Source organism: Cebus imitator, unplaced genomic scaffold, assembly GCF_001604975.1.
Source record: "Cebus imitator isolate Cc_AM_T3 unplaced genomic scaffold, Cebus_imitator-1.0 Scaffold222, whole genome shotgun sequence".
In the NCBI taxonomy this organism is placed as follows: Eukaryota; Metazoa; Chordata; class Mammalia; order Primates; family Cebidae; genus Cebus; species Cebus imitator.
Genome location: NW_016107537.1, coordinates 3347918 through 3362641, shown reverse-complemented (window position 1 = coordinate 3362641; position 14724 = coordinate 3347918). Strand labels below are relative to the sequence as shown.

General features: G+C 38.0%; 1 protein-coding gene across 5 annotated transcripts in view; it reads right to left on the bottom strand.

Annotated features, from left to right (window-relative positions):
• The window catches only part of NPHP1 (nephrocystin 1), a 77400-nt gene that overhangs the window by 6654 nt on the left and 56022 nt on the right, over window positions 1–14724 (bottom strand). For 4 of the 5 annotated variants that reach the window (XM_017496682.2, XM_017549853.1, XM_017496681.2 and 1 more), the window contains 3 exons: window positions 6791–6903; window positions 4325–4398; window positions 414–458 (listed from right to left, as the gene is read on the bottom strand). In XM_017496682.2, coding sequence (XP_017352171.1) covers window positions 414–458; window positions 4325–4398; window positions 6791–6903 — 232 coding nt within the window. The remainder of the gene's footprint in view (window positions 1–413; window positions 459–4324; window positions 4399–6790; window positions 6904–14724) is intronic. The other variant, XM_017496684.2, reaches the window with a different exon arrangement.

The following is a 14724-nucleotide window of genomic DNA, read 5'->3' as shown; positions in this document are numbered from 1 at the left end:
TTTATAGCAATATAAGCAGAAGCAATGCATTGTTTTCAATATATGGCACAGCTCAGGCCAATTTTTTGTTTTTTCTTCTATTTACCTGATACGGGCTTTGAGAGCTAGAGAAGTTTTTTTAAAAATAAAAGAAACTTGATATACAACTGAGAGACTTTGGCTTAAAAACTTCCCCTTTCTTTAAATAAAACTCAGTAATCTGAAACGACTGTCTTGAACAAGTGCTCCTTCTCACATTAGTTAACAATCATGCATAACACTCTTGGAATGTGTTTTTGCAGCCATAATGACACAGTCTCCTTGGTTAAGAGGGATTATGGCTACGGCTACTTTTGCTAAAAAAGAAACATTAGAATGGGCAAGCAAACACCAGGTACTGCAAATATGAAGTTCAGTGTGGAAAATCATATTACCTTCTCTGATCTTTTTAACATACTTTCTTTTTCAGCCCATGAACTCTAAAGAGCAAACAGAAATGTTGTATTAGTCCAAGTAGTAACAAGTCCTTGCAACACTTCTGCAACTTTACTCTGTAAATAAACTTATGGATAGGGTTAAAAATGCTGTACAGATTCTATACAAGCAAGAAATGTATCTGTAATTAGGCATCTATCGCAAATGACTAGGTAGAATGACTAGGCAGATGTATCTATGAAAGATGCCTTAGAAGCCCATGATAATTATAAATCAAAACTAACTTAAGAATAGAATCAGTGAAACACTAACACATCCATGCAAACTATAAACACAGCGCCTGAAAAATAAAATGGTATTAAGCTTTCCAAGTAAGACAGTAATGAAAATGGGAAACATTGCAAAATACCAAACTTTTCTACAATTTTTTCATGAATGATGACAATGGTCAGAATGAGACAGACTGAAGTACAAATTTGTAAATAAACATTTCTAATCTATTCACAAGGCTTCACAGAAGTTTCCTTAAATAAATAGAAACCCCAGAATTCAATCAGTCCCATAGACGCATGAATTTAAAACTTTCACAGTGCCAGTTCCTGGCAAACTGAATGCGTGGGTGGAATATGACCAGTCTCATAGCTGCCTGTTCCAGGGTCTGTGCATGTCAGCAGATATCCTCCTGTTGGCACCTGATATTACAGGTACCCTGAAAGCATCAGACCTTTCTCAGCAGGGAGACCCTGGGTTGAATATAACATACAGCACCAAGAAGGAGATTCTCCATACAATGGTGCACTGACAGAATGTTTCTTACCAGAAGATAACAGACTATGCTACTCATGAGAGACTATGCTACGAATAGGTACGAACATCCTGGAATGTTCATACCTATCACCACATGAGGGGACTATAGTCCTCCACCCTATTAACTGCTGTGCCTATGGGTCCTTGAAAGTTTGAAGTGGACCCTTAAGAGAACCAAAGTGTTTTACTAAACAGGCTGGGTGCCATTCTTCTTCTTATTAAAATGTCATGAACTGTGCTAGGTAAGTAAACACTAGGAGGCTCACATGCTGTACATTTTAAATTTTATTAAGAAGTTGGTGCAAAAGTAACTGTGATTTTTTGCTATTACTTTTATGGCAAAAACCGCAATTACTTTTGTACCAACCTAGCAATATGGCTTAACGTGAATATCACTTAGCAAATTTAAACCTAGTGTCTGGCAAAATCTGCATATTGCTTGTTGGTTACATGTCAATGTCCCACCTTATTTTTCACGGAGTCACCAGCAAACAGTAGGATGTTTCACTTAGAGTAACTCATCTGGGAATAGCAAATGTGTTAAAGTTCACTACTAGTTCACCAAGATCCACTTCCTTTCTTCTAGAACAAAAAAAAAAAAAGGCTACACCCCCTTTGAAGTTCATGGACCATGTGACTGGTTTGGGCCGATGCAATGTGAGCAGAAGTGGCCCAGTCCCCTTTGGAGCAAAGGTAGTGAAAGTCTAAGAACAGGCCGGGCGCGGTGGCTCAAGCCTGTAATCCCAGCACTTTGGGAGGCTGAGGCGGGTGGATCACAAGGTCAAGAGATCAAGACCATCCTGGTCAACATGGTGAAACCCCGTCTCTACTAAAAAAACAAAAAATTAGCTGGGCATGGTGGTGCGTGCCTGTAATCCCAGCTACTCAGGAGGCTGAGGCAGGAGAATTGCCTGAACCCAGGAGGCGGAGGTTGCGGTGAGCCGAGATCGCGCCATTGCACTCCAACCTGGGTAACATGAGTGAAACTCCGTCTCAAAAAAAAAAAAAAAAAAAAGAAAGTCTAAGAACAATGCTCTATTCTCCCTCTTCTGCAGGGAAACTGGCAACAGAGGCAGCTATTTGTTCCAGATGGTGCTGTGAGACAGTGGAGGCTCCACCAGTCAGTACTTTTGGGTGACTGTGGAGCAGCATCTTCCACTGATCCATGCTGGATACATACCACGGGTGAGAAAGAAACCTGTGCCGAACACCACAGCACAGCTGAGCTTCTCCTAAGTAACAGTGTATTATGACACAGAGAGAAAGCTCATGGTGCAGAAACCACCATTTTCTTTTTAAAAATTGTCATTATACAAATAATTTAATGTGGAAAAAAATTAAGAAAATGTAGACAAAATAATCCAAGATCCAATGGTATTCACTGATACCTCTCTGGAATAGATTCTTCCAGATCTTCTCACAGGCAGATACATAAATGTACATATATATATTTAAATATATCTAGTATGCCTCGAATGGAGTCTTTTCGCTAAATATCCTATGTGCACAACTTTGCCCACATGCTTTTTCTTGAGCAGCCCATGGCACATTCTGGGTGCACCCAAAGCTGACCTGCAGGGAGAGCCCTGGCTGGAGCTCACTGCTCACTGCTGAGCTCCATGGCCGGCCAGGTCACTACATGTCTCTGAGTTGTCTGCTCATCAGGGAAATGTAGATTTTAGACTAAATTAGGGTTCCTAAGGTTCTTCCTAAGAACAAGGTCCAGATTCCTGACTGTTACGCACCTAGGGAAATATTCCTGTGGCCAGCATGGAGACTTATATTAATACATAGTGAGCTCTTGTGAAATCTTGGTTGAATAAATCAGTGTATGTATGGTCTATATAATAAATGATTATTACACTTGTGATTTTATAGAAGAGAAAATCTGCATTATCTAGCTATAGCGCCAGATGAACCTATCTAAAATTATAGGAGGTCGTATGCACCATGAACATTTTCTTAAACATCTCTGTTGAAAATGTCATTGTTACTGTTGACACCTCCCACCCCAGCGAAGCCAGCATATGAATTCGTTTCTAAGTCTAATAAGAATATTTGTAGATGACTGAGTCCTCCTTCTGTTTCTACCGTTAGGCCCATATGGCCTATTTTTTTATCAACAGGATCCCCTGATATGCTCACCTTCCTCTTGCACATGTTCTGCCTCTGCACTTGGCAGAGTTTGCCTAAAGAAGAAACCTTCCTGGGTTACCCATGACCTACCACAGCCCTCAGCCCCACACCGAAACTCAGACTTACTTTGCTCATCTACCTACCACTCCCTTACTTGCATCTGACATGCCAAGCTAGACTGTCAGCTCTATTCCTTCCTGCCTCAAATGTCTGCTCATGCTAACCCTTCCACCTGCAATGTCTTCACCCCCATCTCAGCAGGTCAAGATCCTCTTGGCCCTGACCTTTATTGAGCTCTCTCACTCCCGACCTCTCTAATGAAACACAATTTGGTTCCTCCTTTGCTGTCTTCTTTAAATCTTCAAGGTCCTGGGTTATACCTCCCCCATGGTACTTGTCATGTTACCTGTGTATCTGCCTTGCATGCAGAGAGCTGTTCTAATACTTATTAACCTTGATGTATTAGGCTAAACTATATGAAACTGCCCCTTAGGCCAAAAATAGCTAAAACTTGGGAGATTTCATGTGATTTAACCTAATAACCAGCTGTTATTTCAGACAGCAAATAGCATACATGGAATTAAATTAAAGATGGTATGCATGTCCTGGACTCTCCTCTGGAAACTCAATTGATTTATCTTACAGGCCATTTTGGATTTTTGCTCTTAGGACACAATCAGTGGCCATTTTAAGTAAAGGAAAAAAACAGGCAAAGATTGTAACAGCGTACACAGCAGGCACTCCATCTGCTCACTGGGTCAGGGAAGGCAGCCCTTGGGCATTCATGTTAAAATGGGAAAGATGAGACTGATTTACCTAGACAATGGACAGCGATTGGAAGACATCATCCTAGTAAAAAAAAAAAAAAAAAAAAAGCCTAGACTAGGTGACAGAACTTATTAACACAGAGTGTATAACTGCTGCTTCCAGAAGCCAGCAGGTTTCCTTTGCAATGCATGCTACCCACCCTGAGGGCATCCATCACATCAGGCTGCTCCAAGAGCATGGGGAAGGTGGCCAGCATGGGATGACTGATTAAATCTGAAATGCAAAACAACAGAAAGAATTTTATGCAAACTTCACTGGATGGATTTTATTGCAATCGACCCAAAAATATTCAGATGAAAATTATTGTGCCAAATGATTTGTTGATAAAATAGTCTACACGCTTTGAATTCCAGGAGAGCTCAAAGCTGTCCCCTCAACCTTCATCTGCCCCTATACCTTTATCCTGGCGAGCTCTTGTACCAAATTAATGGAGCTTTTAGAGTGAGGGCAAGGAGGCAAAATTTTGTTTTTCTGTTTTTCTTCAACTTCTCTTTCTTCCTTATGGCTGTGGCATGGTAAAAGGAATCTTCTCCTTAGAGGTAGCCCTCCTCTTGGGAGACTGAGCGGAAACCAGGAAGCACCAGGGGAAATGAGGCAGAGGGACTGCTGCTCAGGTCTGATTCCAGTCCACCAGTGCTCAGGGAGGGACCCAAACTTGTGTCTGGAGCCAGCAGAGAGTGGTAGGTGAAATGGGAAGAATTAGGAATTGAAGATTCTGGCCATATAACTAAACACGGTGGAGGAGATATTGCCATTTCACAATAGATAATGGCACATGAAAAACATGTGCAAAGCAGCACACCAGGAAAGATGTGTCTTAATCTATCTGTGCTGCTGTCGTGGAATACCCGAGGCTGGGTAACTTATAAACAAAAGAAAATTACTTCTCAAAGTTCTGGAGACTGGGAAATCTAAGATCAAGGTACTGGCATTCAGTGTCTAGTGGGGCCTTCTTATAACATCCTCCAGAGCGGAGGAACACTGTGTCCTCATGTGGCTGAAGGCAAACGGGTAAGGGAGACAAATTTCCTAACCAAGCCCTTGTACAAGAGTCTCTAATCCTGTTCATAAGAAAACTGACTGCATGGCCTAATCACCACTCAAAGGCCCCATCTTGCAAAACCATAACATTGGTAACATGAATTTTAAATGGGACACATTTAAACCATAGCAGACACTTTTGAAATGGCAAGGGCAAGGTATTCTATAATCTGGTGTCCTCAGTAGAGAAAAATTCATTCTTTAGATATTATTAGGATATTTCATTCTGATAATTAAATTCAAACAAAGTCACCAATTCTGAGAAAACTTCTTACCTATTGGGAGAACTAACAAGCCTTATCCTCTTTGAGAAGTCATATTACTTATAAAGTCTTTGGAGAGTCATCAAAATGAATTCAAAGGCAATGGTAATTAAAAGGCTTACCTGTTCTCCTCCTTAAGAGTTACAACGATTCCTTGAGAACTTTCTGTGCCTCTCTGCCTTTGAGTTCCACTTCTACCTATCTATCCAGGTGATATGTCCCTGAAAGAGGACTCCTGCCTATGAACATTATTTGTCCACAAATGCTAAGCCTCACTCACTCTGCTCCAACCACACTGGCCTGCCTCAATTTCAAGCCCTTCAACATATGCATGTCTTCTTTCCTTGGATCCTCAGACATGCTGGTCACTCTATCCAGAAAGAATCCTTCCCCATACACTTCCCTCATAGGTCTAATTCATCTCTCACATCTTTTGTTAAACATTACTCACTCAAAGAAGACTTTCCTTGCCCTACACATTAGTCAAGTCTTCCCAGCACATGCTCTTGTTGTGTATTTTCCTTCACAGCACTTATTTCAAAAGGGTGGAAAGGATTATTTATGTAATTATGTGTTTGAGGCCTGGGATGCCTATGCCTGTCTCATTCATCACTAGGTCTAGCATAGTATCTGCCACATAGCAGGGACTCAGTACACATCGGCTTACTGATTTATTCAATGAAAGAAGAGCCAATAAAATTAAACTGTTTTTCTTTTTGGAGGCAATTATTATAACACATGCATTTCTCTTTGTAGTTCAATCATATATGACAACTCATTGATTTTTAAAATTATTTATTAATATTTTACTTGGTAAAAATTTCAAACCTACAAAGAAGTTTCAAGAAGGCAGACAGTACACAGGACACCGTAATACTCTGTATCTGGATTCACCTATTTTAACTAATCTATTTAATATTTACACTTCATGCACTAAGAACCAGCTATGATGGTTGATTTTGGTTTCTTTTCAAAATGATTATGTGCACACCAAACACATGGGAAAAAACAGATTACTCAGAGACATTAAGGGAAAATATGACTATATCTGAGTCTTGGGATCTCAAAACTCCAGAATTTGAAAGGTGAAAATACTATGTTTGAAAGAACTGAATATGTATTTAATTCACAAAGTTCTGCATCCGAAGATATCCCATAAGTAATGTATAAACAACAATGCTGTTCTAAATATTTTATTCTAAAAGTCACAATCAGAAACAGAAGATACAAATTGATATAGGTTACCTTTACTCAGAGCATGAAGCATTACTGCACAAAAGGAAATGGCGAAGCCCACTTACCAGTACTTTGTAAGCTCATCCTGTCTTTCAGGAGCACATCTCCAAGAATTTGTCGATAAAATATCAACAAGTGAATGGAACACATACTTCCAATTAATGTTTCTGGAAGTAGACTATTAAAGAAGAAAAAAATGCATTCATTAGACAATCCAACCTACAATGTTTTTTGATTTATATTACTTTAATAAATGGTCCCAAATTCTGCTTCATTACTGGAACACATGTTTAACAATTTAAAGAAAAAATTACACTAAAAGTAAGTCACATTAAATTTCAGATAATTTTTTGTATTTGTTTATGCTTTCAAGTCTCAACTCTGTGTTACTATTTTTGTGCTTCCATTTTAGCATATACACCTATGTTAAATGTCAGATAAAAAAGAGAAACCATCAATTATGTTTTGGATAAAAAAGGACTAGTCAGCTACAAGCTTTAACAAAGGCATGTGGCTGCCACACCTGATTTGGTGACTGCAGAGGAAATACAAATTCAGGCTGTTCATAATACTGGGTGGAACATGGGAGGGTGTGACAGACCTGGAATAAGTCCTGACTTTGTCACTTCCTAGCTATGTGACTTTAAATTAATTAATCTCCTTGTGCTTTGGTTTCCTTAATTATTGGATACAAATAGTAATACTTGCATTTCAGAAGTTTAAAATGAAGCGTGGGGCAGCCATGGTGACTCACACCTGTAATCCCAAAACTTTGGGATGCTGAGATGGGTGAATCACTTGAGGTCAGGAGTTCGAGACCAGCTGGGCCAACATGATAAAACCACATTTCTACTGAAAATAGAAAAATTAGCCAAGTGTGGTGGTGGGCACCTGTAATCCCAGCTACTCAGAGGCTAAGACAGAAGAATCCCTTGAGCCTGGGAGATGGACGTTGCAGTGAGCTGAGATCATGCCACTGCACTCCAGCCTGGGTGACAGAGCAAGACTCGGTCTCAAAAAAATGAAACAAAACAAAACAACAACAACAACAAAAATGAAGTAAGTATGGAGTGCTTAATGTAGTGTCTGGTATATAGTAAGGACTAGAAAACAAAAAATAATTCAATATTGACGTTAAGTTGGTATTGGTTTAAACTAGATTGCTATAACTTCAGGATGTTATATGTAATACCAAGTTAAGTTGGTATTAGTTTAAAATATATCGTTAAAACTTCAGGATGTTATATGTAATACCATGGTAACCACAAAGGAAATATCTATAGAATATTTTCAAATGGAAACAAAAAGGGAATCAAAATTTGTCACTATGAAAAATCAAACACAAAGAAAATCAGTGAGGGAGGAAACTAAGAACCAAAAAAAAAGGCATAAGAAAAGCAGAAAATAAATAATAAAATGGCAAAAGTAAGTCCTTTTCTATTAGTAAACACTTTAAATCTAAACAAATTAGGGTCCTCAATCAAAAGATATACATTGGCGGAATGCATCAAAAAAAATAACATTTAGTTATACGCTATCTATAAGGACTCACTTTAGACTTAGGACACTCATGGGTAGAAAAGACAAGAATACAAAAAAATATATTCCATGTAAATAGCAACCAAAAGAGAATAGGTTTAGCCATACTGATATCAAACAAAATAGACTTCAAGACAAAAAAAGTTACAAGAGACAGAGAAAGATACTGTATAATCATAAAACAGTCCATTCAGAATATGTAACAGTTATAAACATATATGCAACAAACATCAGAGCTCCTAAATATACGAATCAAAGACTGAAAGAATTGAAGGGAGAAATACATAGATCTATAATAATAGAGAAAATTTCAACATCCTACTTTTGATAAGGTATAGAACAACCAAACAAAAGATCAATAACACTGTAGACTAATTGGATCTAGCAGACATATACAAAACACTCTACCCAGCAACAGCAGAATATACATTTTTGAAAGTGCACATGAGATATTCTTCAGGAAAGACTATATGTTGAGTCACAAAATAAGTCTTAATAAATTTAAAAAGATTGAAATCATATAAAGTATCTTTTTTCAATCATAATGAAATGAAACAAGAAATCAAAATCAGAAGAAAAACTGGAAAAACATACAAATATGTGGAAATTAACACACTCAACCAATGGCTCAAAGAAGAAATCTCAGGAGAAACTAGAAAATATCTTGAGAAATGAAAATGAAACCAAAACACGTCAAAACTTGTAAGATACAGTGAAAACAGTCCGAGGAGGGAAATTTATAGCTATAAATACTTCATTAAAAAAGAAGGAAGAGCTCAAGTCAACAACCCAACTTTATACCCTAAGGAACTAGAAAAGAAGAACAAAACTAGCAGAAGGAAAAAAATAATAAAGATTAGAGAGGGACAAAATAAAAAATAGAAAACAACAGAGAAAAATCAATGAAAGCAAGAGTCTGTTCTTCAAAAAGATGAACAAAATTGACAAACCATCAGTGAGAATGACTAAGGAAGACTCAACTAAAATCAGAAATGAAAGAGGGGATATTACTACTGATTTTATAGAAATAAAAAATGTATAAGAGAGTACTATAAATAGTTCTATGCCAACAAGTTAGATAGCATAAATGAAATAGCCAAATTTCTAGAAACACAAAACCTATTAAGGCTGAATCATAAAGAAATAGAAGTTATCTATTATCTCAATAACAAGTAAGGAGATTGAATCAGTAATCAAAAAAAAATCTCCTGATAAAGAAAAGCCCAGCATCAATGGCTTCACTGGTGAATTCTAACAAACATTTAAAGAAGAATTAACACCAATTTTCCTCAAATGATTCCAAAAAATTGAAGAGAAGGAAATACTATCAAACTCATTATAAGGTCAGAATTACCCTGGTACCAAAGCCAACAATACTATAAGAGGAAAAAAAAAAAAAAAAAAAGCTAAAGCCCAATATCCCTGAATATTGATGCAAAATCCTCAACAAAATGCTAGCAAAGTGAATTCAACAGCACATTAAAAAGCTTATATACCATGACCAAGTCAAATTTATTTGTGGAACACAAGGATGGCTCAACATCCAAAAATCAACCAACATAATGTGCTACATTAACAGAAAACACATTATTTTCTCAATTGATGCTGAAAAACCACAAAATTCAACATCCTTTCATGATAAAAACACTCAACAAACTAGGAATAGAAAGGAACTACTACAACATAATAAAGGCTATACATGAAAAGCCCACAGCTAATATCACATACTCAGTGGTGAAACACTGAAAGTTTTTCCTCTAAGATAAGGAACAAGACAAGGATCCTGTTCCTGCTGCTTTTACTCAACATAATAATGAAAATATTTTTCTAAGAAAGGAGAAATATCTCTGTTTGCAGACAAAATGATGTAGAAATATGTAGAATATATGTAGAAAAAGATTCCATGAAATATTCCATGAAAAAGACTTTCAGAATAAACAACTTTACCAAAGTTTCAGAATACAAAATCAACACGCAAAAATCATTGCATTTCTATACACTAACAATAAACAATTTGAAAAGGAAACTAAGAAAACAATTTACGATAGCATCAAAAAAAGTCATAAATTTAAAAATAGAAAAAATTTGAATATTTAGATTTCAAAATAATAATCTGGAAACATGAAAAGTGAGCTCTTTAAGACTCTCACACATGACACATAGTAAATACTGGGAATATATTAAACACAAGATTTAACCCTTCAAAGTACTCAAGAAAATATCTTAGATCATTCTAAACAAATATTTTCTAAATACTATTTTTAGAAATATATAAACTCTGTCATAAAGCATGAAGAAGGACCATATAGAATATCTCAAAAAACCTTACAAATGATATGTTGTCTTCTATCAAAAAGGAAGATGTCTTCTGGCTGAGAAAAACCACCAAAGATTTAAAAAGAGAACTTATTGTTTGTAAATTAATACTTTATCTTAATTTCTAAGATGAGATTTTTAAAAGGGGAAAATTATCACAGAGGTAATATTCAGGCTTCCAGCCTGTTGGAAGAGAACAGAATGAATGTGACCACTGTGATGAGGCGAAAGCAATGGATTCCATGGGTAATTAGTTTCATGGCATTAAATAAGCATCTTTGACCACTCTTTAAACCCTGAATTTCTAGAAACATCCAAAAATACAATACAGGTTCTCTCAGCACAGTTATGTTGATATACAGCATTTGATACACAAAGTCAGAAACTGTCTTTTTCAAATTATCTTTTTCCAACCTGGCTAAGTTCTGATCTTGTACACATTTGACCTACATTTAAAGACCAGATGCAGGGGACCATTTCAGCTGCCTCAATGCCAACTTTCTCAGGGATCAGGCTGTGACTCCTGGGATCAGGGATCAGGTTGTTCTGGGACCATGGATATATTCATGAGCAGGGGACAGAACCTTAGCTCACAAACAACATGTTCATGCTCTGCCCCTTGGTCCATGGTCCCACTGTGCAGTGTTTCGGCTGCATGCCAAATTTAGGGCTCATGATGAAGAACAGCCATTGATTTTGCCAAGGAAAGGGGTAGGGACTTCCTTTCTTCTGTTCAGCCCTCTCCTTTTCTCGTAGACCTGCCTGCTCTGCCTGGCAGGCATTGTTCCACCCAATGTGGGCACTCCTTTCCTTCTGGCACCTTCCCACAACATGAAGCAATGCTGCTTGCCCTTCATTATTTTTTTTTAGAGAAAGCATCTGATTTTCCCAAACTCAAGATGAATACAAAGTTCTGGGCTGCTGAAGGTTAGCTGAGTTAAGTAAAAATATACTTCAGTAAAAATTAATTCACATGTAGACCAACAAACTCTGGTGGCAGAGTGCAATGAACACAATCAATGGGCATCAAGCAACTAATGTTATTACCTTATTTATTTTAGCAAGAATATAATAAAAGTAAAAGAGAAAAAAAAGATGGAATGCATCAGAAAAGCAAAGGATAATTAATTTATAGCAAATTTACACACACAGACACACACACACAGAGAAATATACGCAACCTACTTCTACAGACCAGGGTTTCTTCATATTCAGAACTCATGCACTGGGAATCTGAAGTCAAATTCAGGACTTTCCCTCCTCAGGGGATTATACACATGCTTTAGATCAAATCACATCAAGTTAAACCCCTTAGGAAAACAGCTCTAAAAGACAGATCTTGGTGAAACTGAAGCATCTATTTGCTCTCTTTTTCTTATGTTGACAAGGTCACTATGATCATAACCAACTCCACAAAACAAGACTGCCAATTCCTATGAGCAGGACTCCGGTGCCACTGGTCTGCACCAAATAATTCATATTTTCACAGGATTCCTGATATCCAAAAGATACACATGTGTAGCACTGCAGGCTGAATCAGAGGGCAATATAGAGCCAAGCAGCAAGGGCACTGGGTAAAAATGTGCACAAACACAAACTCTAACTAGGCTTTCTGGCCTTGGCCCTGTCTACATTGTCTTATGTCTTTTGGCACAAACAAAGGTGAAGTTTGCATAAACAAAGATGAAGTTTGTAAGCTTTTTTTGTTTTGCATAAACAAAGGTGAAGTTTGTAAAGAAGCAAGGATGAGGATAGAAGCGGGGTATGCCTTTGAAGGGAAGGAGGAGAAGGACTGTTGGTGTCATTACCTGTTTTGTTCTCCCACCCACTGAAGGTAGCAGGTCAGGGGAGGAGAGGATGCTGAAATGGATCAGTCCTGTGTCAGTCTGCATCTCCAGGGTGCAGAGGCTCAGAGAGTGATGTCCAAAAGGGCCCAGGCTGGTGCCTAGCCTCTTACCTTGAACTCACAGCACAGCCCTCCCACTATGGCCCCCAGCCCTGCTGCAAGGCCCAGGGCCTCTGGTCTCACTGTCCCTGACCTGGTTTCTGTTCAAGCCAGCCTGTGTCTGGAGTTGCAAGAGTGGTGTGTCCCAACTCACATTTGAGATTCCCAGGAGTTTATGGTTTGGGGTCATGCAAAGTGGAGAAGCAATTTCAAGCCGGCACTCAAGTCTCTGGAAAGGCACACACCAAAACAAGGCAGAGGGAAGCCAGGGACAGGTGGAGGCTGTGCAGAGGCCCTGAGTATACTTTTACACTAGCAGGGAGAGTTTTGCTTTGAAATTATTTCACAAACGATTTTGGGGTGCCTATTGTGTGCTGTAATGAAACAAATGCCTCGGTCCTGAGGTGTGGAGGACAAGGACACAGGACCTTTAAGAGCTCAGCATATAGATTAGCATCCACTGCTTAAGAAAAAGAGGCTGCCTTGCTAACCTCTGTACCACATGTTCCAATTTGATCTTGAGTTCATACAAAATATCTGAAAACCAGTATTTGGGGGCCAAAGAAACACTATGAAGGGGTGTACTTGAAAGACACGCATGGGAGTGCTTCGGGACTCTTGGAGGCTTATCAACAGGAGTAGTGGGGAGGCCAAAGACACAGGAAGAATGAGGCCAAACAGGATTTGGCTTTTCTTTCACAAAGACTACTACTGTGCTGCTTTCTTTCTTATCTTGAAAAAATAACAATTTTCCAAGGAAAGACTGGCCAAAAAAGAGAATTTACAGGCTCTATGAACATCCAAAGGGAAAAAGCTAAGAGAGTAAATAATACCCATGAACACATTATTAATGGTTATTGAAAGATTGAACTGTTAACACTATAATTATAAAATAAATTTCAGTAGTAGAGATAAGAACAAGGGATATTTAAGCTAAGACTATGATCTGGAATGAGAAAAAACATTCAGAGGGATATGCTAAGTCTTCCTTTACTTCCTTACTTCTTAATAATCTGTGAGCAATAAGCAGGTCATGGTGGGAGAGTTCAGCTGCAACAGTCTCTGTCCCATGCCATGCTCTTCCTCCCACCTATTGTCTTCCTGTGCCCTCTGTGGAGCTCCTTTCCTACATATCTACCCAATCCTTCAAAGGCAACTTCAAATCTTCATTTTCATCTACACATCTTCATTTGAACAAATTTTATGACATGGCACCATCTACTTGCCTTTATATTTACATTTATCTAAATATAAGAAGATTGTAATAGTAAATAATTATAGCTAACACTATTGTGTTAGTTACTATGTGGCACACAATATAAACACTGGCTAAGTGTTTTATATGCTTTCTTTCCATTAAACCTCATTACAGCTTTACGGGGTTGATATTATTATTATGATGTCCATTTAAAATATGTAGACATTACGACCCTGACAGAGATGTCAAATGGCTTGTCTAAGAGGGTACTGAGGGAAAAACTGATAGATTTGAGATTTTATTGGTGTACAAGCTCCCTGAGAAAAATGTAAATTTAAAACACCATGACAAACCACTACTCTCGTTTACTAGAAGGGACAAAACAGAAAAACTGATCATATCAAGTGCTATCAAGAATATGGAGTAATTGGAACTCTCATACATCACTAATGAGAGTGCAAAGTGGCACAGTCATTTTGGAAACAATTTGGTAGTTTCTTATAAAGTTAAACTCCATATGACCCAACAATCTCACTCCTAGGTATACCCATGAGAGATGAAGACATATATCCACATGTAGAAAATTTGTACGCAAATGTTCAAAGTAGCTTTATTTTTAATTTCCCAAACAGAGAAACAACCCAAATGCCCATCAATTTGTAAATGAATAAACACATTGTAGTAAATCTATCAAATGGAATTCAGATGCTCCTCAACTTATGGTGGGTTATATCCCCAGAAACCCATCATAAATGGAAAATACCATAAGTTGAAAATGCATTTAATATACCTAGCCTTTTTTTTTTTTGAGTCAGGGTCTCTCTCTGTTGCCCAGGCTAGAGTTCAATGATGTCATCATGGCTCACTGCAGCCTCAACCTCTTGGGCTCAAGCAATCCTCCTACCTAAGCCTCCTAAGTAGCTGGGGCTACAGGTGTGTGTCACCACATCCAGCTAATTTTTTGGGGGGGGGGTAGAAATGGGGTCTTGCCATGTTGTCCA